Genomic DNA, 23,465 nt, shown 5'->3' with positions numbered 1-23,465 from the left:
TGGTTCTCCGCCTCCCTGGGTGCCCACTCCTCGAGGGCCCGGCTCCTCCGGCAGGACCCCCACACCCCCCCCACTCACCCACCCGGCAGCTACCACTCAGCCGGGCCCCTGTGCGAGCGGGGGCAGCAGAGGTGGTCCTTGGTGCTGTTCACGGGAAGGGGGGCACACAGGACAGCAGCCCCTCAGGGGGGCCCGGGTGCCCCTCTGGCCAGAAGGCCCGAGTGAGGAAATGTGGGGGCTTCCTCCCAGGGCAGCGACAGCGAGCGCGCGCCTGTCCTAATCCACGCCCCCTTCGGCCTGCAGCCCCTCCCCCCACACCGCCAGCAGCCAGTCAGTCCCTGCGGGCCCTGTCTGACCCAGACCCCCAAATGGCCGCTCCCCTGGCCCGGCCCACCCTTCCCTGGATTCCTGGCTGGGGTCAGACCCCCCCAGAGCTGTCCTCAGATGTCACACACACACACACACACACACACACACACACACGCCTGGCGGGCGTCGCCCTCCTTGGCCTGCACCCCACCCCCTACTCTGTCCCCTTCAATAGGGGAAGCGAAGCAAGGACGCGGGGCCCCCAGGTCCCCGAGAGCTGGGCCTGACGTGGGCACCGGTGAGTGGCTGAGAGCTGAGGACGCCGGGCTCCTGTGGGCGCTCAGCCTTGGCTCAGTTCTGGGGGCTCCCGGCAGGTGGAAGAGCAGAGAAGGCAACAGTCCTGACAAGCCCGTCCTCGGGGGCCACACCAGGGACAAGCTCTGGTGCTCATGTGGCCTCCAGGTGGCCATGCCCTGGTGCTCACGGGGCCCACGTGGCCATGCACTGGTGCTCATGTGGCCTCCAGGTGGCCATGCCCTGGTGCTCATGGGGCCCATGTGGCCATGCACTGGTGCTCATGTGGCCTCCAGGTGGCCATGCCCTGGTGCTCACGGGGCCCACGTGGCCATGCACTGGTGCTCATATGACCCCCATGTGGCCGTGCCCCCGGCACTCACGTGGCCCCCACGTGGCCGTGCCCTGGTGCTCACGGGGCCCCCATGTGGCCATGCCCTGCTGGAGCAGCACAGCCCATCCCCCAGCAAAGCTCACGGTAAAGTGCCCCTCCGTGGGGCGGCAGAGCCGGCCTGCTCCCCCATTTAGGCACTGCTGCTGGGAGTGGACAGGTGGAGCCAGGCCACGGCGCCCTGCAGGACTTGGCTGCCGGCCAGGGGCGGGGGCAGGGCCACCAGGGAGCCCAGAACCCTGCGCAACTCCAGGCTGAGGCTCCCTGACCATCCACACCTCGGGCCCCGTCCTCACCCACAGCTGCCCTGAGCGGGGCCCTCCCAGCCTCACCCCAGCTCCTGGGCTACGTTGGGTCTGCACCCCTGAGCCTGATGGGCAGCGGGTGGGGGTGGGGGCCTGTACCCCGTCAGGGGGCACCATGCCGGGCGCGGGTTCTGAGGCCACCCGGGAGTGACCAGGGCTGGGCACAGGAGCCGTGATGCCGGTCGGCCCCCAGGGGACAAAACCCTCGGAGCAGCACCAGCAAGGGCAGTGTCAGGGCAGGCCCGGCCGGAGACCCTCCCCCACCAACACTGGGCGTGCCAGCCGGGCAGCTCCCTGCCCCCGGGCGGCCTGCAGCCTTTGCCTTGGCCAGTGCAGACGGCCTGCCGGGCCTTTCCCCCGCAGGGGCTTGGCTGGCACCGAGTGCAGGGGCTGAGGGCCCGGTGGGCTGGGCGGTGGGTACCCCAGGGCGGGGCAGCCAGAGGGAGGCAGGGGAGACCCTGAGGGGCGTGCGTCCTCCTGCCCTCAGCCTCCCTGCCTGGGGACCCGCGGGATGGGCTGGTGCACCCCAGTCCTCTCCGGAGACCCCAGGCCATCACCCCTCTCTGGGGAGTGGGGGAGATGCCCGCACCCCGTGTCCAGCCATGGGGGCCCCTGCCAGGCCACGCCTGGGGGCTGAAGTCCGAGGGAACGTGGGTGTGGGGTGGGGCCGTGCCTGGCCATTTCCTGGTGGGGCCTGAGAGAGCCAGGGCCTGGCCGCGCCTCCAGTGCTGCCCCCAAGCGGGACAGACAAGGACGCGGGCGCTGGAAGCAAGGGTCTTTACTGCGAGGCCCGGTGGGGAGAGGGGGCGCGGCCGGCGCAGGTGTCAGGAGCGGGGTGGGCGTGGCCGGCGCGGGTGCCAGGCGCAGTGGGGAGGGGGGGCGCGGGTGCCAGGCGCTGTCGGGGGGAACGTGGCCGGCGTGGGTGCCAGGCGCGGGGGGTGGCGCGCGGCTGGCGCAGGTGTCAGGTGCGGGGTGGGCGTGGCCGGCGCGGTGCCAGGCGCTGTCGGGGGGAGCATGGCCGGCGTGGGTGCCAGGCGCGGGGGGGGCACGCGGCTGGCGCAGGTGTCAGGTGCGGGGTGGGCGTGGCTGGCGCGGGTGCCAGGCGCGGTGGGGAGGGGGGGCGCGGGTGCCGGGCGCGGCGTCAGGAGCTGCTCGGGCGCGGCTGCCGGCGCTGCTCCAGCAGCTCCTCCAGGTGGTCCGCCCGCCTCAGGGCCGCCTGCAAGGTGTGCAGGGTCAGCCTGGGCCACGCCCCTCCCGCCAGCCCGGGACCCCCGCGGGCCTCGGCTCACCTCGTGCTGCCTGCGCAGGCTGCTCACCGCCTCCTCCTTCTTCGCCAGGGCCGTCTTCACCCTGAGGGCAACACAGGCGGGCAGCCCACCCTCAGCCCCAGGCCAGCCTGAGGCCCTCAGGGGACGCCAGGGGCAGCCATCCTGGGGTCCCGTGTGCAAGTGAGTCGGACCCAGGGACCCCGACACACACTGGGGCTCAGGCTGAGGCGGGCTAGCCCCCCCACCCATCGCCACCCACACCTGCCTCTCAGAGCCCAGGGTGGTGACACAGGGACCATCCCCGGGGGACTCGCTGTGACCACTCAGCCTCTCAGCCCTCAGAGGCCCAGGCCCACTGGACGCCTGGTGGAAGCGGAACCAGCCAGACCGCAGGTGGGAGGGCCTCCACCCACGCACCCTTGGCCACTGGGCCCTGGCTTGGAACGCGGGTCCTCCCGGGCCCCTGCCCACCTCCGGTGCACCTCGTCCAGCTCCAGCCGCTGCCGGGCCTGCAGTGCCGCCAGCTCGGCCTTGACCTGCCGGTTGTCCTCCTCGGAGGCCGCCAGCCGGTCTGCGAACTCTTGGTGGACCACCTGCGCCAGGCTGCCGCGCTCGGCCGTGAGCCGCTCGTTCACCTGGGGCGGGGGCGGGGCAGGTGAGCCGGGGCGGGGCACGTGGGGGGCTCTGGGGGCAGGGGCCGGGGCAGAGCCGGCGTGGGGGCCCCAGGGGCCGGGCCTCACCGCGCGCTCCTGTTCCAGCTCCTTCTCCCGCTGCCGCACCAGGGCCTCCAGGCGCAGGCGCTCCCCCTCGGCCTCCCCCAGGCGCCCCTTCAGCTCCGAGCACCGCTCCTGCAGCTGCCGCTCCGACCGCTCCAGCTCCAGCAGCTCCGTCTCGTACTTGTCTCTGATGCGCTTGACGCTGGCGGGGGCAGGGAGCAGGGTCCCGAGGGGCCTGGACGCACCCCCTTCCCAGCCCGCCCCCACCCCGGGCCGGCGGGGGAGGGGCCGCACCGGCTCTCGGCGGCCCTCTCGGCCTCCTCCCTGGCCAGCGTCATGTCGGCCTCCAGCCGCCGGATCACCGCCTCGATCTCCTGGTCCCGGTGCTGCCGCATCTCCTCCTGCAGCTCCCGCTCCCGCGAGAGCAGCCAGGCCTCCTGCGTGGCGGGCAGCGTGGTCACGCCAGCATGGGGGCGCCCAGGAGGGGGCCTGCCCTGCCCCGGGGAGAGCCAGCACAGCCCCGCGATCCCCCACTCACACGCGAGACCCACGCGAGACCCACGCGAGACCCGGGTGAGCAGAACCCCGGCCAGGGCGCGGGCATGAGCGCAGCTGCTCTCGGAGGCGCCCTGGCCCCACGCCCACGGCCCCCGCCTGGGCACCTCGCACACAGGGGCCCCTCCTCGCCTGCAGGGCCACAGGACAGGAGGCCGCCTGGCCACTGCTGAGGGACATCCGGGCCTGCCAGGCTGGGTTCCAGGCCCCGGCACAGCCCCGGGATTCTCCATGGGAGACTGGGGGCACGGCCCACCAAGGAAGGTGGCCCCTTCAGGCCCCGGTGCCATCAACCTGACGGGCACAGTGGGGTGGCTGCCGTCCTTGAATCGGGGGGGCCCTCAGAGGATGGCTCCGTCTGGGACAAAACCCCTGCGCCCAGAGCAAAGCCCCAGGCGGCCACCGATGGGAGCCCACCTGCTTCTTGGTGCAGCTGGCCGCCCAGGCCTGGCGCTCGGCCTCCAGCTGCTCCTTTAGGGCCGCCAGCTCCGCCTGGGTGGGACGAGGCTGTGAGCCAGGCTGCCGCCCCGCGCACCCTGGGCCCGGCCCGGCACAGCGCAGGCGAGGGGCGAGGGGCCAGGGCCGGCCGGGCAGACCTGGTGCCGCCGCTCCTGCTCCTCCCGGCCCTTCTCGAACTCGGCCTTCAGGGATCGGGTCAGCGCCGCACTGCTCTCCTCCAGCTCTGCCCGCTGCCTGCAGGCCCACACGGGTCAGTGGGGGGGGGTGCAGGCGGGTGAGGGGTCCCTGCTGGGCGCAGTGGGTCCTGGGTGGTACCTGGCTGCCTGCAGGCCCTCAGGGGTCAGTGGGGGGGCGCGGGCGGGCGAGGGGTCCCTGCTGGGCGCAGTGGGTCCTGGGTGGTACCGGGCTGCCTGCTGGCCCTCAGGGGTCGGGGGCGGGCGCGGGGTCCCGCTGGGCGCAGTGGGTCCTGGGTGGTACGGGGCTGCCTGCAGGCCCTCAGAGGTCAGTGGGGGGGCGCGGGGTCCTGCTGGGCGCAGTGGGTCCTGGGTGGTACGGGGCTGCCTGCAGGCCCTCAGGGGTCAGTGGGGGGGCGCGGGGTCCCGCTGGGCGCAGTGGGTCCTGGGTGGTACGGGGCTGCCTGCAGGCCCTCAGGGGTCGGGGGCGGGCGCGGGGTCCCGCTGGGCGCAGTGCCCCGGCAGTACCTGGCTGCCTGCTGGCCCAGCCGCTCCTTCTCCTCGGCCACCTCGCTCTGCAGCCTCCGCCGCTGCTGCTCCAGGGCCAGCTGCTCCTGCTCCAGGTGCTGCTCGAAGCTGCGCACAGGTGCACGGGCTCGCAGGGCGGGCAGCCCCGACCCCTGCCCGGCAGCTCAGCCCCGCGTTCGCCCAGCTCAGCGTGGGGGCCAGGAAGGCTGCGTCCACCCCTGCGTCCCACTCCTCGGGGCTCGGCCCGGCCACTCGACGGGAGACCGCGGGACCGAGAGGAGGGGCCTGCCTGAAGGTGTAGCCCGCTCAGGCGAAGCCGCCCACTGCACACGGCTGCCCGGGAGTGACCATCAGCAGGCGCAGCCCCGGGGTCTGAGGGCGGCCTCGAAGCCGCCTGCCCGAGGGCCAGCTGCTTGGGCGCAGCCGTGAAGCCCAGCCCACGCGTCAGGACGCAGCCCCGGTGCCCACCGCTGCCGGGCGCGCTCGCGCTCCCGCTGGCCCAGCTCCGCCTTCTCCTGCTCCAGGCGCTCGCGCAGCTCCTCGGCCTGGCGCAGGCAGCGCTGGGCGGCCCGCTCCTCCGCCCGCTGCAGCTCCGCCTCGTGCAGGCTCCGGAGCCGCCGCAGCTCCTGCTTGTGCCTGGCGATCAGCTTCTGGACCTCGGGCTCCAGGCCTGCGGAGGGCAGCGCGTGCAGGGGACCCCGGCCCCACCGGGGGCTGGCCTGACACCAGGGGCCCGGCTCCTCCAGGCACCAGCACGCACCGCCCGCGAGCGTCGCGGGGAGCTCCCCGAGGGCTTGGAGGCAGCGTGCCTTTCAGCTCAGCCCGAGGTCTGGCAGCCCAGTGCCAGCCAGGCTGGGGGGGCTGCCCTCGCACCTGGGGCCGCTGCCTCCTCCCGGGCTATTCTTAACGGAGCCACAGGAGGCCATGACGGGCTGTGGCCTCGGCCTGGACAGGGCTCACCTTCCCAGGAAGGCCCTGCACTACTGCTATTACAGCCATGGCTCTCAGGAGTCCCACCTCTGACCATGACCTCCACCCCTGCCCTGACCTCTGACCTTGACCCCTACCTCTACTCTGACCTCTGTCCCCACTTCTGTGACCTCTACCTCTGACCATGACCTCCACCCCTGCTCTGACCTCTGACCTTGACCTCCATCTCTAACCATGACCTCCACCCCTGCTCTGACCTCTGACCTCCACCTCTGACCTCACCTGCCCTTGACCTTCACCTCTGCCCTGACCTCTGTTCCCACCTCCAACTGCCCCCACCCCTGACTGTGACCTCCATCTGCCCCCACCTGACAATAACCTCTACCTCTGCCCTGACCTCTGACCCTGCCCTTGACATCCACCTCTGACCTCATCTGCCCTTGACCTTCACCTCTGCCCTGACCTGTGCTCTCACCTCCGTCTGCCCCTAGGCCTGATAATAATGACCTCCGCCCCCACTGCGACCTCCGCCCCCACTGTGACCTCTGCCCCCACTGCGACCTCCGCCCCCACTGCGACCTCTGCCCCCACTGCGACCTCTGCCCCCACTGCGACCTCCGCCCACCTCTGACGGTGATCTCCTTGATCTTCTTGGTCTTCTCGCTGATCCACTTCTCCCTGCGCACCTTCTCAGTGGCGCTCATCAGTTCCTTGAGCTTCCTGATCTCCTGGGGGTGAGGCAGGAAGGCAGGAGCTCCCAGGGGTCTGCGATGGGGGGGCTCGAGGGCCCGGCAGCCAGGGGTCTGCGATGGGCGGGCTCGAGGGCCCTGGCAGCCAGCGCAGGCAGGAGGGGCCCCGAGGGCTCCGGGCCCATGGCCGCCACAGGGCACCGTGCGTCCTCACTGTTCCCGGGAGGGGCTCACTGTTCCCGGGAGGGGCTCACTGTTCCCGGGAGGGGCTCCCACAAGTGCCACGGCCACTGTCCTGGGGTGGCCCCATGGGCACTTGAGAGTAGCCCAGGAGGTGGGAGGGACAGGGCCTGCCCTCCCCTGCCCCCCACAGTCCCAGCTGCAGGATCCCCGGCCCCGGTGCTCTGAGGTAGGACGGGGGTCCCTGCCCCACTCCAGGGTGTCCAGCTGGCGGGGACTGGACGCAGGGCGGGAGGGGCGGGCCGGGCTCACCAGGGTGTGCTGCTCCTGCATCTGGGCCACCTGCTCCCGGCTCCTCTGGTCCCCGAGCCTCAGCTCGGCCACCACCGTTGCGCACTTCTCGCTCAGGACTTTCTTGTCTTCAATCAGCTGCGGCCAGAGGAGCCGGGAGGTGAGGCCACCCCATCCTGGGTGTGTGGGGGCGCGGCCTCGAGGGCTCCAGGGATCAGGGCTGCTGGGTGGACCTCGGCACCCGGCTCAGGACGGGCCTGGGGACAGCCCCACCGGCTGCCAGACTGGACACGCTGAAGACAACCACCGAGCAGCAGCCACTGAGGCCGGCGCCGCGCGGCGAGACCGGGCCTGGGGTTCAGGTTGCCTCAGCAGGAGCGGCCTCCCCAGGGCAGGGACGGCCTCGGACAACACAGGAGAGGTTCGCGGGCGCCCGCCAGGCCAGCCAGCTCCCGGAGCGCGTGGTCCCCACTCCTGCCCCGGGTGCCCCCACGACAGGATGTGCCTGAGTGAAGAAGGCGAAGGAGGCCGTGGTAGCCCTGGGGCCCGCCCCCCACCGCGTCGGCCGCCCGGCAGGGTCACCTGGTCGATGAAGGACAGGTGGCGCCGCGCCGCGGCCTCGTAGTGCTCCTTCTGCTGCCGCAGCTGCCGGCCCAGCTCCTTCTCCGTCTCCCTGACCCTCCGGAGGGTGAGGTCGCGCTGCTGCGCCTGCGGGGGCCGAGAGGAGAGAGGCGCTGGTGCCGGGCCCTGGGACACCGGGACACCGGGCCGGCGCAGAGGTGGGTGGGCGTTACCAGCGCTCTCCGCAGCAGCCCCATCGCCTGCTTCTTCTCCTCCACCTCCAGCCTCAGCCGCAGCAGGGACGCGCTCGCCTCTGGCGACAGCTCCGGCTGCCCCTGCGGACACGGCCGGGCCTCAGGCGGGCAGCCCACTGCTCGCTGGTGAGGCAGGACTTGGCCAGGACCAGCTGCGGGAGCCCCCGCGTCCCCTGCCCGCCCTGGCGGGGGCGGAGCAGCTCGCGCAGGAATCTGGGAGCTGCGGCGCTGACAGGCCTCGGTCACAGACCACCGAGAAGCCACGGTCGCCGGGAGGGCCAGTCCACGTTACCCCCAGCGGCCTGGCACCGAGGCCCGCCCAGGGAGCTCCCAGAGCAGCAGGGACCCGGGGGGACAGCTGGCCCTGCAGCCTCCACCCCATGGGGCGCGGGGGGGGGGGCCAGTGGGCGCGCACCTCCCCCTGGGGCATGGGGGGGGTCGTGGGCGCACACCTCCCCCTGGGGCATGGAGGGGGCCCGATGGGCGCACACTCCCCCTGGGGCATGGGGGGCCCGGTGGGTGCACACCTCCCCCTGGGGCATGGGGGGGGTCGTGGGCGCACACCTCCCCCTGGGGCATGGAGGGGGCCCGATGGGCGCACACACCCCCTGGGGCATGGGGGGCCCGATGGGCGCGTACCTCCCCCTGGGCATGGAGGGCCCGGTGGGCGCGTACCTCCCCCTGGGGCATGGGGGGCCCGGTGGGCGCGCACCTCCCCCTGGGCATGGAGGGGGCCCGATGGGCGCACCTCCCCCTGGGGCATGGGGGGCCCGGTGGGCGCGCACCTCCCCCTGGGGCATGGGGGGCCCGGTGGGCGCGCACCTCCCCCTGGGGCATGGGGGGCCCGGTGGGCGCGCACCTCCCCCTGGGGCATGGGGGGCCCGATGGGCGCACCTCCCCCTGGGGCATGGGGGGGCCCGATGGGTGCACACCTCCCCCTGGGGCATGGGGGGCCCGGTGGGCGCGCACCTCCCCCTGGGGCATGGGGGGCCCAGTGGGCGCACCTCCCCCTGGGGCATGGGGGGCCCGGTGGGCGCACCTCCCCCTGGGGCGGTAGGAGGGGGGGACAGTGGGCGCGCACCTCCCCCTGGGGTGCCGGCCGCTCCCGCTCCATCTCGTCCAGGAAGTTCACGATGCCCTGCAGCTTGGCCTCCGAGAGCAGCGCCCCATCCGTGGGGGGCTCGCCGAGCCGCCCGAACTTCTCCAGGTTGTCGGCTGTCAGAGAGCTGGCGCCGTCCTCCTGTAGGGGCGGCACAGGGGCTGCTGGGGCAGCGGCGGAGGGGCCTGTCGGGTGCCCCGCCCCTCAGGGCCGTTGCTCAAGGCACACCCCTCCACGGGGCCCCCCACCCTGGGTGCCTCTGGGTGTCCTTTCCCGCGGGAGGCCTCTGACAGGCGGAAAGTAAAACAAGGACCCCGCGGCCGTGCCTGAGCAGTGGGGCTCCTGGGATCAAGCCCCAACCCCCGCCATCCGCACAGAGGCCCCGAGCCTGGCAGGGGCCCGGGAGGCACGCGGCCCGCTCACCTCGTCGGCCCACGCGTGTCTGTCCTTGCGGTGGGCCCCGGGGCGGGGCAGCGGCTCGGGCTCCTCCTCCAGCAGCCTCAGTGTGTCCAGCAGCTCTGCCAGGGTCGCCCTGGGCTGGGCCTCGGCCCCGGTCAGGCCCAGCACCCCCAGGGCCTCACTGGCTACACCGCGGCCACAGCCGTCCTGCAGGGGACGTGGGCACAGAGGGCGTGGGCAGGGCTGTCAGTGGCCAGCGGCAGCCCCAGGAACAAGCCGGAGCCTGGGCCAGGGCCTGCCCTGCCCACACCCTCCGTGCCCACTGTCACCCAGCCTCACTGAGCTGCTGTGGCCAGAGCACAGCCCCCAACACAGGGCATCCGTGGAACCAAGTGGCATACAGAATCGTCTGTGAGACCCCGCCCCAGGGAGGGCTCCCCGTGGCCCGCCTCACCCCTGTGAGACCCTGCCCCAGGGAGGGCTCCCCGTGGCCACCACCTCACCCCTGTGAGACCCCACCCCAGGGAGGGCTCCCCATGGCCCGCCTCACCCCTGTGAGACCCTGCCCCAGGGAGGGCTCCCCATGGCCCGCCTCACCCCTGTGAGACCCTGCCCCAGGGAGGCCTCCCCGTGGCCACCTCACCCCTGTATGACCCCGCCCCAAGGAGGGCTCCCCGTGGCCACCTCACCCCTGTGAGACCCCACCCCAGGGAGGGCTCCCCATGGCCCGCCTCACCCCTGTGAGACCCCGCCCCAGGGAGGGCTCCCCGTGGCCCGCCTCACCCCTGTGAGACCCCGCCCCAGGGAGGGCTCCCCGTGGCCCGCCTCACCTCTGTGACTCCACCCCAGGGAGGCCTCCCCGTGGCCACCTCACCCCTGTGAGACCCCGCCCCAAGGAGGGCTCCCGTGGTCACCTCACCCCTGTGAGACCCCGCCCCAGGGAGGGCTCCCCGTGGCCACCTCACCCCTGTGAGACCCCACCCCAGGGAGGGCTCCCCATGGCCCACCTCACCCCTGTGAGACCCCGCCCCAGGGAGGGCTCCCCGTGGCCCGCCTCACCCCTGTGAGACCCCGCCCCAGGGAGGGCTCCCCGTGGCCCGCCTCACCCCTGTGAGACCCCACCCCAGGGAGGGCTCCCCGTGGCCCGCCTCACCCCTGTGAGACCCCGCCCCAGGGAGGGCTCCCCGTGGCCCGCCTCACCCCTGTGAGACCCCGCCCCAGGGAGGGCTCCCCGTGGCCCGCCTCACCCCTGTGAGACCCCGCCCCAGGGAGGGCTCCCCGTGGCCCGCCTCACCCCTGTGAGACCCCACCCCAGGGAAGGCTCCCCGTGGCCACCGCCTCACCCGGACACCTTTCCAGGCAGGAGAGGCCCCAGGGGGCAGGGGCCAGCCTGGCATGGGGGGAGGGCTGGGCCAGACCTGCGGCTGGTCCTCTGGGGACCGTGGGGGCTCTGAGGACCGGCTGGAGGCGGGCGGGCAGGGAGCCTCGGGGGCTGCAGAGCGGATGCTGGCACCTGTGTGACCGGACAAAGGCCCGTCTCAGGGGTCGCACCACTGCACGGCTTGGGAGGAGGCCGGCGTGGGGGAGGGGCGGGGGAGCAGACACTTTGAGGAGCCCTGGACTTTGGGGTGTGAGGCCACGGGAGCTGCTGCAGCCCCAGGACCCCAGGCCTCTGCTCCACAGGGTCTCCTGTGTCTGGGACCACCTGACCAGGTCCCAGCCCCTCACCCAGTTCAGCCCGAGAAAGCCAGGCAGGGCGTGGCCCAGGGACCAGGCGTGGGCGCTGCACCTCCTCCCTGAGGACGGGGTGGGGGGGGGGGGAGACAAGGGGGAGGCAGCCAGCCTGTGCGGAGCTGGAGAGGTGCAGGTGGGAGGGGCGCGGGGGTGGGACAGGCCCAGAGCGGTGCTCACCAGCGTTGTTGGCCTTGAGGGCCTGGGGGGCAGCGTCTCCCGGCGTGGGGGGCGCCTCCCGGGCAGGCTGGGCCTCCCCCGCCGCTCCAACCTTCCGGGCCTCCGACTTCTGGGCTCGCTTCTGCTGCAGCTCCTGGGGGCAGTGCGTCTGAGAGGGCAGCCCCCGCCCCACCCCCCACCCCCACCCCCCGCCCTGAGCTTCCGCACCTGAATGGCCGCCCGCCTGGCTTGGCGCGCCTTCTCCTCACGGGCCTTCCTCCGTGCCGCCTCCTCCCGCCGGTGCAGGTCCAGGAGGCTCCCGTGGCCAGGCCACTGCCGCTGTGCCTGCCAGAGACCAGGGGCCACACTGTCGGCACGGCCAGAGCTCAGAGCCCCTGGCCCGAGTCCTTCCCATGATGCCTGGGGCCCTGGAGTCTGAGGAGCCACTGGGGGGGGGGGGCAGGTGAGACCCCGCCCGGTCCTCCTGTGACCCTGCATCGGGGCCGGCAGTGTCTCCTGACACCCAGACACCCAGACCCTAACAGCAGGCGCCGTGAGCACCAGGTCCAGGCCACCCATCTCAGCACCTGCTGTGCACACACTGGGGCCCAGGGAGGAGCCTGGCGTGACCCCGGCACCCACACTGACCTCTCGCTTGGATGCCAACAGGTGCTCCAGGCTTGCAGCTCCCGCTCGGCGCCGCTGCACCTGACGACGGTACCAGCGCTGGATGGTGATGGCGGCCTGGTTCACCTGGTGGATAAACCTGCCCACGGAGCAGGGCTCAGGACGGCGACGCCAGCACCCAGTGCCCCTGCTTTGGGGGAGGCTGGCGGCTGCACCGTCACCCCGTTGCACACTGGGATGCAGCAGGATGGCCTGGCCCCATTAAAGCCCAAACCAGGGGCGGGCGCTGTGGCGGGGCAGGCAACGCTGCAGCCAGCAGCGCCGGCAGCCCACGTGGGCACTGGTTCAAGTCCCAGCTGCTCCACTTCCAATCCAGCTCCCTGCTGTGGCCTGGGAAAGCAGCGGAAGATGGCCCAAGTGCTCCGGCCCCTGTACCTGCTTGGGAGACCTGGAGGAAGCTCCTGGCTTTGGCCTGGCTCAGCCCTGGCTGTTGTGGCCAACTAGGGAGTGAACCAGCGAACAGGTCTCTCTCTCTCTCACTGATTTTAAATAAATAAATCTTAAAAAAAAAAAAAAAAAAAAAACCTTTGTCTCTCCCTCTCTGACTCTACCTCTCAAATACCCAAACCCCACCTCCTGGACACCCCCAGGGAAGAAGTGTCCTCGCCTCCACTCGGAGGCTGTGAGGGTGACCAGAGGACCTGGAGAGAGCCGATGGCCACCAGCCGGCCACGGAGTGGACACGGTGCCCCCGGCAACACGTGCTGGGCCAAAGGCCGCAGAGTGAGGCCGCATTCGGAGAGCGTCCCAGAGACCAGGGAAGCACGCCAGTGTTGCTGGGGGGGGTGGTCGGGGAATCCCGGGGCTGCTGGGGCCTCCTACACCGTGCTCCCTGACAGCGCCGTGTTCGCTGGTCAGGACACGGAGCCCGTGGGACGCGGCCGTGGCACAGGGTGGGTGGGTGGGCGGCCACTGGTGCTGCTGGCCCCTCCCGGCCCGGCTGCTCCACTCTGACCCCTCCCTGGTAAGCTGGAGAGCAGCGACGGCAGCCCCGGGTGGGGCCCCCGCCGCCTTGTGGAGCCGTCGCTTGCACCGGTGGACGGAGACCTGTCTCTCCCTCTCCTCTATCTTCTTCCTTCAAATAAACGAATAAACCCGCCTTCAAAGGACAAGCTCGCACCGCTCCGTCAGGCACGATGGCACATCCGGCCGCCTGGACGTCACTCTCGGAGCCCCTCAGGGCCAGCTCCGGGCAGCAGGCGGGGTTCACGCCCGGCCTAACGGGACAGCAGGGCGTGGGGCAGCAGAGCCGGGAGGCCGTGCAGTGACGGAGACGGCGCAGTGGCTGCAGGAGGCCCCCTGAGCCCACCCCCGCCCCAGCGGGTTCCAGTTTGGGTTTTTGGGAGCTGCAGCCTGCACGGCTTGGCCCACCCTGCTCAGCGCCTGGTCTACGGCCTGGGGCAAGTGCACCGGGCCAGGTCTGTCACCGGGGGCGCCCTCTCTGGCCAGCTCCCCGCCCCCCCCCCCAGCGACTTGCCCTTCCTGTATGTTTTCTTCTTCTTCTTCTTCTTCTTTTTTTTTTTTTTTTTTTTGACAGGCAGAGTGGACAGTGAGAGAGACAGAGAGAAAGGTCTTCCTTTGCCGTTGGTTCACCCTCCAATGCCCGCCCCGGCCAGCGCACTGCGCTGATCCGAAGCCAGGAGCCAGGTGCTTTTCCTGGTCTCCCATGGGGTGCAGGGCCCAAGCACCTGGGCCATCCTCCACTGCACTCCCGGGCCACAGCAGAGAGCTGGCCTGGAAGAGGGGCAACCGGGACAGAATCCGGCGCCCCGACCAGGACTAGAACCCGGTGTGCCGGCGCCGCGAGGTGGAGGATTAGCCTAGTGAGCCGCGGCGCCGGCCTCGTACATTTTCTTTAAGGGTACCACAGGGCCACGGCCTTTCAGCCCAGTATTCAACACAACCAGGAGGGGCCGGCACCGTGGCGCAGTGGGTTAATCCTCTGCCTACAGTGCCGGCAGCCCATATGGACACGGGTTCTAGTCCCGGCTGCTCCACTTCCCATCCAGCTCTCTGCTGTGGCCTGGGAAAGCAGTGGAAGATGACAAGTCCTTGGGTCCCTGCATCCACGTGGGAGACCTAGAAGAAGCTCCTGGCTCCTGCCTTAGGATCGGCACAGCTCCGGCCGTTGCAACCACTTGGGGAGTGAACCAACAGTCTCTCCCTCTCACTGTCTGTAACTCTACCTCTCAAATAAATAAATAAAATCTTTAAAAAAAAAAAAAAAAAACCACCAGGACACAGAAAGCCCCCACCTCGGGGGCCCCTCCCCAGGGCGCTCACCTCTCGGCCTCCTCCTCGGTCACCTCCACCCTCCGCAGGCCCCCGGCCACCCCAGCCGTGTCCCCAGCCACGTGGCTGCCGCTGGAGAGATTCTTCGGAGGCTTCCGGAAGCTGCTGCCCGCGCTGCCCTCTCTGGTGGCCGCCTTGATGACGTTGCTAACAGCAAGGGAGAGGGAGGAGCCCCGGCTCACTGCCCCGGCAGCAGCTCCGCCCGGCACCACCGGCTCGGTCTGGGCTGTGGTGTCCACATCCCTGCCCCACGTCACAGGAGCCCGGAGCCGGACAGAAACCCCGAGGCCACCCTCCCACTGAGTGCCGTGTGCAGGGCAGGGGCGGGGCCTGACAAAGGCAGCGGCTTCCTGGGGAGACCCCCCAACTCTCCCGGGGCCTGGCCCAGCCTCTGCCTCTCTCTCCCAGCACAAAGGCCTTGAAAGGCAGGGTGACAGAGAGAGAGAGACATAGTCCACCCGCGCTGGTTCACTCCCCAAATGCCCACAAACGGCCGGGGCCGGGCCAGGCCACAGCCAAGAGACAGGGACTCCATCCAGGTGCCCCCGTGGGCGCGGGGGCCCAAGCCCCGCCTGCCAGGGGCTGCGTCAGCGGGGAGCTGGATCAGAAGCGGGCGGGGCGGGGCACTTGGGCCGGCCTCCAGTATGGGGCGCGGGCACCCCAAACGGCAGCTTCACTCACTGCACCACGAGGTCTGTCTCCCCTGGGCCGCGGGCTCGGACCCCGGTCACAAGGCCCCCGCCCGCGCCTCCCCTGCGCCTTACTTGAGGGAGGGAGCCGTGTGGTTGGAGCTCTTGGGGGGAGGCGCCCTCCCCGCGGGCGTGTGCTGGTTGTGCACCATGGCGGTGACACAGTTGCCCACGGCTGCCTTGCTGCTCCTGCGGAGACGAGAAGTCGGCCAGGCTGCGCCGGACGACGGCTCCCGAGCCATGCTCCCGGCCACCTGGGCACGGGAGGGGCCGCCAGCGGCCTCACGGGCCCTCCCAATGGCAGGACCCTTCCTGGGTGGGAGCAGACGGCAGGCCCACAGCCCCATCAGGCTGTGCCAGAGGCCGAGCGGAGCAGGACACCGGGGGCAGCGCCGGCCCCGTGGTGCTGCGAACACCCACGCCGAGAGCAACGCCGCCTGGGCAGCAGTGCGGGGGGAGGGGCGGCGGGCGGCGGGCCTGCGCCAAGCTGCCTCCCGGACACTAAGGCTGATCTCGGCCTTCGGTTCTCGTGCTTGGAGCAAGAACCCCTCCTGCGCTGGGCCTGGCGAACGCCCACAGCTCAGCCACGGCTCTAAGGGAACGGCAGGGCCTCCCGCGGCTGAGGGGGCAAAACACGGCCCCGGCCACGCCTTGCCGGGGTAGCCACCTCCAGCCCCCCCGGCCACCTCCCCTGACCGCCCCCAGCCCCCCCGGCCACCTCCCCTGACCGCCCCCAGCCCCCCCGGCCACCTCCCCTGACCGTATCCTCTGACCACCAGTCCATGGGTCAAGGCCACCTCAGCGTCACCGTGGTGAGGGGTCTCATACAGGTCCCCCCAGGGAGGAGAGGGTGGGAGGTGCCTCCTCATCCCAGGTCTGCAGACCCCTGCCGGCCCCTCCCTCACAGAGGCCGCACCTCCAGTGCCCGGCTGTAAACGAGCGCTGCTCCCCCCGGCCCACACCGCCACCCCCCACTCGCCCCGCAGCGCCTGCCGGTCACTCTCGTGTCGCCAGACCCCACGGCCCCCTGGCTGCAGCCCTGGCCCAGACCCCGCAGCCTCCACACCTGTTGTTGGCGGTGAAGCTGGACGCCAGGGCCCCGGCACACTCCCTGCTCCGCAGGTCCAGCGGCGAGTCGCGGGTGCTGGTGCCCTGGGCACCGGGCGGCAAGCTGAGGCCCCGGGGCTGGTCATCCTGCGGGTCAGAGACTGCCTCCACCTGGGCCCTGGCACACACCAGGATGCCGCCCTTCCCGGCCGCGCGCGTCCGACCCCCCTCCCTGCACGTGCACTGGGCCGCCCCGCGGGCTGCGGGCCGCGGTCCACCCTCACCAGGACGTTCCACGTGGCTCCCTTCTCCACACTTGGTCTACTTTCCCCACCGGGGCCGGCCTCAAGGAGTGTCAGGAAGTCGGCGGGCGCCACCAGCCTGTGTCCCGGGGCAGGGGGTGCACGGGGAGACCCCCGGTCAGGGCACCGCACCAGGTCTCACAGCGTAACCCGCAGGCAGGGCCCCGCCAGGGACCGCGTCCCCCACAATGCCACCAACATGGCGGACCCGGCGCTCTGCAGCCAGGCCTGGGGTGGGTGGGCTTCATTTGCCCGGACCCCGGAATCCTGGGGCCGCGGGCCTCCCACGGCTGGCTGCTGCCGCTACCGGCTGCCAGTGACCAGAGCCGCAGGGCTGGCGACCCGGGACACGTGCTCCCATCTCTGAACTCATCGGGGCGACGGCCCCGGCTGCCCTGCCCCGTGGGAGGCACAGCTGTGAGGAACGGCGCCCTGGCGCACCAACACCACGGACAGAGACGCCAAGGCCCCGGGCCGTGCGACCCAGCTCGGCCAAACCCACGGGGCCTGAGGGGCCGGGAGGGGCGGGAGGGACCGCACACGCATGGGCTGGGGGTGTGTTCTCGGCCTGTGGCCAACTGCCTGGCAGGTAAAGCTGTGAGAGGGACAGCAGCTGAGCCGGGCGCACACGAGGCTGGCGGGCGACAGCCAGACAACTCCCGGGGCTCCCGCACCTGACCCCCGTCCCCCAGCCCAGCACGCCACCGCCGAGACCACACGGACATGTCCACACCACTGCCGAGACCACACAGACATGTCCACACCACCGCCGAGACCACACGGACACGTCCACACCACCGCCGAGACCACATGGACACGTCCACCCCAGCCCAGCACACCACCGCCGAGACCACACGTGGGCAGCTCACAGACCGGGGACCTGCAGGACAGCAGGCCGAGGGAGGAGCTGCTGGAGGAAGTGGGTCCAGCACAGACACAGCCCCCAGCCCCCTCCAGGGGGTCGCCTCCTGGTCAGCGGGAGAGGAACAAAGCCAAGAAGCGTGGCCACACCCACACCACCAAGAAAGCCAGAGGCTGGCCCGCCACGCCCACAGACAGCCCGAGCATCAGGGAAGAGTTCCGTCACCAGCACATGCCACACGCGTGACACACGTGTGCAGCAGTGACACCTGGGTGCCCCTGTGTGCTCCCAGCCAGGACCCCAGGCCCCTCCCTGCACCCTCTCTGCGCCCTGGCTCTCACGACCCCGTCTGCTCCTGGCGCAGTGCAACCCCAGGTGCAGGCAGCAGCCCCACTCCTGCTCCAGCTCTGCGGCCCCCACAGGAGCTGCCCCGGCTCCCCCGCCCCCTGCAGGAGGTGGAGCTCGGACGGGGAGGGCAGCCCAGGGCCTGGGGGCAGACCCAGCACTGCCACAGGCTGCAGTAGGGACCTGAGCGCGCCCCCCCCGGCTCCACCCCCAGCTCTGCCCCCCACAGGGACATCAGGGACGCTGGGGTCACAGCCCTGAGCGCGTCCTCAGCTCCGCCCCCACCTGCACCCCCCAGGGACATCAGGGACCCTGGGGTCACAGCCCTAAGTGCGCCCCCACCTGCACCCCCCAGGGACATCAGGGACCCTGGGGTCACAGCCCTGAGCGTGCCCCCCGGCTCCACTCCCAGCTCTGTCCCCCAGGGACATCAGGGACGCTGGGGTCACAGCCCTGAGCGCGCCCCCAGCTCTGCCCCCACCTGCACCCCCCAGGGACATCAGGGACCCTGGGGTCACAGCCCTGAGCGTGCCCCCCGGCTCCACTCCCAGCTCTGTCCCCCAGGGACATCAGGGACGCTGGGGTCACAGCCCTGAGTGCGCCCCCAGCTCCGCCCCCACCTGCACCCCCCAGGGACATCAGGGACACTGGGGTCACAGCCCTGAGTGCGCCCCCGGCTCTGCCCCCACCTGCACCCCCCAGGGACATCAGGGACGCTGGGGTCACAGCCCTGAGCGCGCCCCCGGCTCTGCCCCCACCTTCTCCCAGGGACATCTGCAGTGCCCCACGACAGTGGGGACCCCCTTGGCCAGGCCCCTGCGGCTCAAGAAGAGGAGGGGCCCAGGGGCCCGGCCAGCAGCTGGCTCACTCCAAGCCCCGAGCCCAGCAACTGCCCCCACAGACGCAGCCGGGAGAGGGGCGCGAGGGCACTGGGTTACCTGGGGGAGCCGGGCCGCGCCGGGCCGACCTGCGTGGCGCTGTTGGACCTCCGCAGGTTGTTGATGGCTCGGGAGCCCCCGGGGCCTGCCGCCTCCTGCAGAGAGGGAGGGGACGGCAGTTAGGGGACAGGGACAGAGGACCAGGGGCCACGGGGGCTCAGGAGGACCAGGCGGCCTCAAAGGCGAGCAGGGGCTCAGGACGGGAGGGGCGGCACGGGGCTGCTGGCCTTGGAGACCGGTGCCTTCCGGCCGAGTGTGTGGGCGGGTGGGGGTCCCCAGCAAGAGGAGGCCTGGTCAGGGCTGCCACCATTGTCACCAGTCACTGCCAGCAAGCGCCGGGCGGCCCAGGGCTGAACCTGCCTTCTGCGGAAAGACCAGGGCGCCCGGGCCCCTCGGCCCCCCTCGCTTCTGCCGGGTGAACGCACGCAGGGGGGTGAACGCTCTGTGGGGTCTCTCGAGGACGCCCGAGGTGTGCACAGAGGGGCCTGGACCCCGGCCGATGGCTCCCAGGCAGGCCGATGAGCTGTCACCTGACCGAGCACCTGCACAGGTGAGGTGGGAGGAACCAGGGCCGAAGGCCAAGCTGAGGAAGGAGGCGCAGAGCCCTGCTGCCCCGGGCACGCCGGGTGCTACGCAGTGTGCACATGGCTCAGAGGCCGGCCTTGGGGCAGGTTAAGCTGGGACGCCTGCACCCGTGTGGGAGCCCCGGTTCCAGTCTCGGTTATGGGGCCGGTGCTGTGGCGTGGCGGGTTAAGCCTCCACCTGCCATGTTGGCAGCCCACGTGGGCGCCGGTTCAAGTCCCAGCTGCTCCACTTCCGATCCAGCTCCCTGTTAACGACCTGGGGAAGCAGCGGGAGAGGCCCAGAAGCTCCTGGCTCCTGGCCGGTCCAGCTCCGGCCTCTGCGACCATTTGGGGGGTGAACCAGTGGGTGGAAGATCGATCTCGCTCTCCCTCCCTCTCCCTCCCCCTCCCCCCTCTGTAACTCTGCCTTCCAAATGAATAAAATAATCTTTCCAAATATACATGCAACATTTTCAAACTACCCAGACAAAATGGCATAGTCTTCCAATCCGGGTGACGGAACCACAGCGACCGGTCGGTCACCACGCTGAGGGCACACGACGTCGCCGAGGGACGTTCCCCCCACCCCCTGGCAGGTACAGAGGTGGAGAGGGAGGGCTCGGGAGTGAGGTCACAGCTCAGACCCCAAACGCCACTGTGGGAGGGGCGGGGCAGAGCTGGCCAGCACCACCATGGCACACACGTGTGACACACGTGGTAACACGCGTGGCCACGGTGCCCTGAGGACCTAAGACCTTCCGTGTGGGGAGCAGAAGTGGAGGGAATGACTCAGAGGGACCCCGCTCGACTGGCACCCACGTCCCCGCAGCTGGAAAACCGGCGGTGACCGCAGCCCGCGTTCAGGGGTACCACCAGGGCGGGAGGCTCTGGATGAAGCGGTCTCAGGGGGCAACACCGGGCCAACCGGGACCGAGGAGCCCCCAGCAGGGGCCTGCACCCCACCCGGACCCAGAGAGACCGAGAAATGGGCCCCCACCCGGGGTGAGCGTGGGGAGGGCTGGCGGCCGGGCCGGGGGCCGCTCCTTCCCCCTCTCCCCAAGTGCCGGCCAAGAGCCTGGGGAGCCGGGGGGGGGGGGGGCTGTCTTAGGCTCAGCAGGGCCTCACGGATCCGCAGGGAGCAGCTGGGGCCGCAGCCCACGGGGTGCCTTGTGAGCGACCCAGCACTGGAGGGCGGTGACCGGCGCTCCCTGGCTCTGAGCCTGGCCTCGGCCCCAGTCCCTGCCCGCCCTCCAGAGATCCGCCCCCTGCAGCCACGCACCTGCCCGGAGCGGGAGTGAGGGCCCCACCCCTGCCAGCCCGGGCCTGCGCTTCAAGAACTTGTTTGGACTAAAGGACCTCGGATGGGGAGACTGCCCGCCTCGGAACACCGGGAACACCACGCACCTCCACCAGCCCCACGGCCCCCTCCAGCCTCTGTGGCAGACGCGGGAATGACTGGCAGGGGGAGCCGGCTCTGAGCCTCTGTCACACTGCATCCTCTCTGGACCACGCAGGAGCCCCCAACCCAAGCCAAGGTCCCCAGACCCCTCAGGCCGACCCCCACAGAGCAGATTCCCGCCCCCCACCCGACAGGATCCAGGGCCCCCAACCTCTCACAGAGCAAGCAGGAGGTGCTCTCGCCCCAGCCCCCCGCCCGCCGGTCTCCCCAGGCGCTCACCACCCTCCCCACAGGTCCGCCCATCTCAGAGCTCATCCCAGGGGCTGGGCACGGGGGAGCAGGGGCCGGTGCTGGACGGGTCCAGGCTGGGCCTGGGCTGAGCCACCTGGCCTTCGCCTCCCCGGGGCCGCACTCACCAGCGCTCTGCCCCTTGGCCCGGCGCCCGGGGCCACAGACACGGAGCGCACGAGCGGCCTGCAGGCGCTGGCACTGCCGGGGCGCCGGGACACGGGTGGCGGCAGGCCTGTCAGACACAGGTCCACGCCGTCCGGGCTGCCCTCGGGGGTGCTGGGCACGGCCCGGGAGCCTCTCATGGCGGACGAGGTAGATCCTGGGAGAGAAGCGAGAGGCAAGCAGGAGCCTTAGTCTCAGGACCGCGGCCCTGAGGCGCGCAGGACACCGATGCCCCGGCCCCCAGCTCCCAGAGGCCCGGCCTCACCCACGGGAACACCAGGGGGCAGGAGGGGTGGGCGGTGGGGGCTGGAGGCGGCCCCCAGCCCCTGGAACCTGGGGAGGCCCCTCACCTGTCAGAGCCGACGCAGCCTGACGGGGCCGTGGCGCGAGCCGGGCGCCAGCACCCACGGGGCGTCCCTGCGGGATCTGGAATGAGACGTTCCGTGCTGGAGAGACCTGCCACGGACCCCTCCGCGCCTCAGAACCCTGGACGCCCCGGCTCCCGCCGCCCCTTGCCAGGGGGACGTGGCACCCGTGGCCTCCTGGCTCCTGCACACCCCAGTCCCAGCCGCGGCGCCCACCTGGGGCTCAGCTAAGGCTCCTGCTGAAAACCTAGACAGCCGCAGACACGGAGCACTGACCCTGCAGCCCCGCTGCCGGCCCCCGGGGCCCCTGCCCCCGGCGCTCCAAGAGTGACTACTGCCACGCTGAGCCCACGCACGGGCTGAGGCTGCCACCAACAGGGCAGGGTCTCGGCGAGGCCACCAGGCAGCTCCGGGGCAAACGCGACTCTCCATGGAGACCTCCCCGGCCAGCCCAGGGCAGGCCCGACACCTTGGAGAGAAAGGTGCCCCTGCCAGGAGCGGAGAGGGTGCCTGTCCCGGCTCCCCGGCGGGACCGACCCCTGGACGGCAGAGCAGAGGCCGGCCGCAAGCACCCGGCTCGGCCTCCCCACCCGCAGCTCCCCGGAAACCGGACCGCAGATGCTTGCGCGGGGCTCCAGGTCACCCTCTGGGCCGTGCGGGGCCCACCCGACCCCTGCCTGCGCGCAGCCCCGCACCTGTGTGAGGGCCCTCGCCTGCGCGGGCCGCAGACCCTCTCCTCCGCCCAGGCCTCACCTCCGCGGCCCCCTCCCGCCCGCGCGGGCCAGGGGCGCAGCCGCGAGCCGGGCCTGGGGCGTGAGGCCCGCGGGCCCGATCGGCGGGGCGGAGTGCGGTGTCCGCCGAGCTGGACGCGCCGGCCACAAGCCTCGGGCCAGCGGCCTGGCGCCCCGCAGCCTCGGGGCCGCCTCCGAGGCCTGGGCGACAATGAAGCCGCGGATGCTCGGCGAGCGGCGGCCGCGGCTAGCAACCAGCCTGGCTCCGCCTCCGCTGTCCGTCACGCCCGCCCGCCTCTCCCGCGCGCGCCTCGTCGGGATTGGACGCGGAGCCGCCAGTCCTGGCTGTCCCGGGAGCTCTTTGGGCCGCTCGGCCGTCCTTCGGCTAGTTAAAGCGGGGGCGGAGCGGCGGGGAGCGGGGCCGCCGATTGGACAGGCCGGAGAGGGCGGAGCCTCCGGGGCGGGGCCGCCGCGTGTGGGCGGGGCCGGCGCGCGAGCGGGAGGGGACGAGGAGCCGGAGCGAGGCGAGGCCCGGGTTGGGGTCCGGGGATCGGGACCCCCCGAGGCAGCCCCGGCTCTGCGCCCCGTCGGGGCCCTCCGCCCCCGACAGGACGGCCATTCCTTCCTCTGCTTTTTAAATTATTTTTAAAATTTAACTGAGAGGCAGAGCGCGACAGGGAGAGGAGCTGGTCCTGGGTCCGCTCCATCCGGGCCTCCGCGTGGGCGGGGGTCCTCACCCCCAGCTGCCCCTCCCCGCGCTAAACAAATCCGTTTCTAATGATTAAAAACGGTTGCCGGGTCCCCTGCCCAGGGCTCCAGCTTCTGCAGTTTTGGTTACCTGTGGTCCGAGTTGGAAAACAGAAACCAGAGAACCAGGAAATCAAAGTCCTGAGTTTTCATTGCCTTGACAGACAGCTGTCCCGCCCACTGGCTCCACGGAGCCCACCCCACACCCCACAGGCTAGGTTCTCAGCACCGGGTGGGACGGGGCCCAGGAAGCCCCACCTCCCCCCCACCCGGGCCTTCTGGCTCGGCTGCTGAGGGGGCACAAGGGGGCTGCCGTGCCACCACCCCAGAGCGACGGCCCCAGGTGCCCTCCGTCATGCACCCCACCCCGAGATGGGCCCTGTGGGGGGCAGGGCGGCCCCCGCCCCGGGGAGCCCTGGTAAGAACCCTCCCACCAGCTTCAGCTCCAGCTCCTGGCACCTCCTGCCGTTGTCAGAGGGACAGAGAGGGGCCTCCATCTGCTGGTCCCTCCCCAGATGGCCACAAGGCTGGGCTGGGTCAGGCTGACCTGAGCAGCCGGGAGTGCCGTCTGCGTCTCCCAGGTGGGCGCAGGGCCAAGCCGCCCTCCCAGGAGCACCGCGGGGAGCTGGATGGGAAGCGGGGCAGCCAGGGCTGGAGCCGGCGCCCGGCGGGACGCGGGCAGCGGAGGCAGCCACATGACGCCCTCCCTGGCCGTGACCGCCCAGCAGTGGTGACAGAACACGCCTCTGAGACC

At 71.6% G+C, this 23,465-nt stretch overlaps 1 protein-coding gene across 4 annotated transcripts; it reads right to left on the bottom strand.

The window, feature by feature from the left end:
* Positions 1-386: 386 nt before the first annotated feature.
* CEP131 (centrosomal protein 131) lies at positions 387-23,343 on the bottom strand. 4 transcript variants are annotated; one of them, XM_070060166.2, is made up of 27 exons: positions 21,929-22,245; positions 21,219-21,294; positions 20,832-21,025; positions 18,454-18,548; positions 16,291-16,387; positions 16,026-16,153; positions 15,035-15,148; positions 14,262-14,417; positions 11,940-12,057; positions 11,520-11,636; positions 11,313-11,445; positions 10,820-10,914; positions 9,426-9,608; positions 8,985-9,143; positions 7,883-7,984; positions 7,671-7,796; positions 7,110-7,226; positions 6,554-6,656; positions 5,467-5,668; positions 4,999-5,106; positions 4,435-4,531; positions 4,256-4,330; positions 3,578-3,720; positions 3,308-3,485; positions 3,039-3,202; positions 2,589-2,649; positions 393-2,515 (listed from the first exon to the last, which is right to left on the bottom strand). In XM_070060166.2, exons 3-27 carry the CDS (start codon positions 21,006-21,008, stop codon positions 2,441-2,443), a joined length of 3,123 nt encoding a protein of 1,040 aa, XP_069916267.2. In that variant the 5' UTR covers positions 21,009-21,025; positions 21,219-21,294; positions 21,929-22,245; the 3' UTR covers positions 393-2,440. The 4 variants fall into 4 exon arrangements, with proteins under 4 accessions (XP_069916271.2, XP_069916267.2, XP_069916268.2 ...); XM_070060167.2 differs by having other exon boundaries at positions 21,987-22,245; XM_070060170.2 differs by lacking the exon at positions 14,262-14,417 and having other exon boundaries at positions 387-2,515.
* Positions 23,344-23,465: the final 122 nt, after the last annotated feature.

This window comes from Oryctolagus cuniculus, chromosome 17 (assembly GCF_051225735.1).
Source record: "Oryctolagus cuniculus isolate XC-2025 breed Fujian yellow rabbit chromosome 17, ASM5122573v1, whole genome shotgun sequence".
Taxonomy (NCBI): Eukaryota; Metazoa; Chordata; class Mammalia; order Lagomorpha; family Leporidae; genus Oryctolagus; species Oryctolagus cuniculus.
This window is presented reverse-complemented; position numbering and strand designations above follow the sequence as displayed.

Coding starts and splice junctions, on each gene's coding strand:
- CEP131 (XM_070060166.2), bottom strand. CDS start 21,008: ATGAGAGGCTCCCGGGCCGTGCCCAGCACCCCCGAGGGCAGCCCGGAC. Junction 7,797..7,882: donor GGCTGCTGCGGAGAGCGCTG/GTAACGCCCACC, acceptor CGGCCCCCGCAG/GCGCAGCAGCGCGACCTCAC. Junction 4,331..4,434: donor AGCAGGAGCGGCGGCACCAG/GTCTGCCCGGCC, acceptor CGTCCCACCCAG/GCGGAGCTGGCGGCCCTAAA.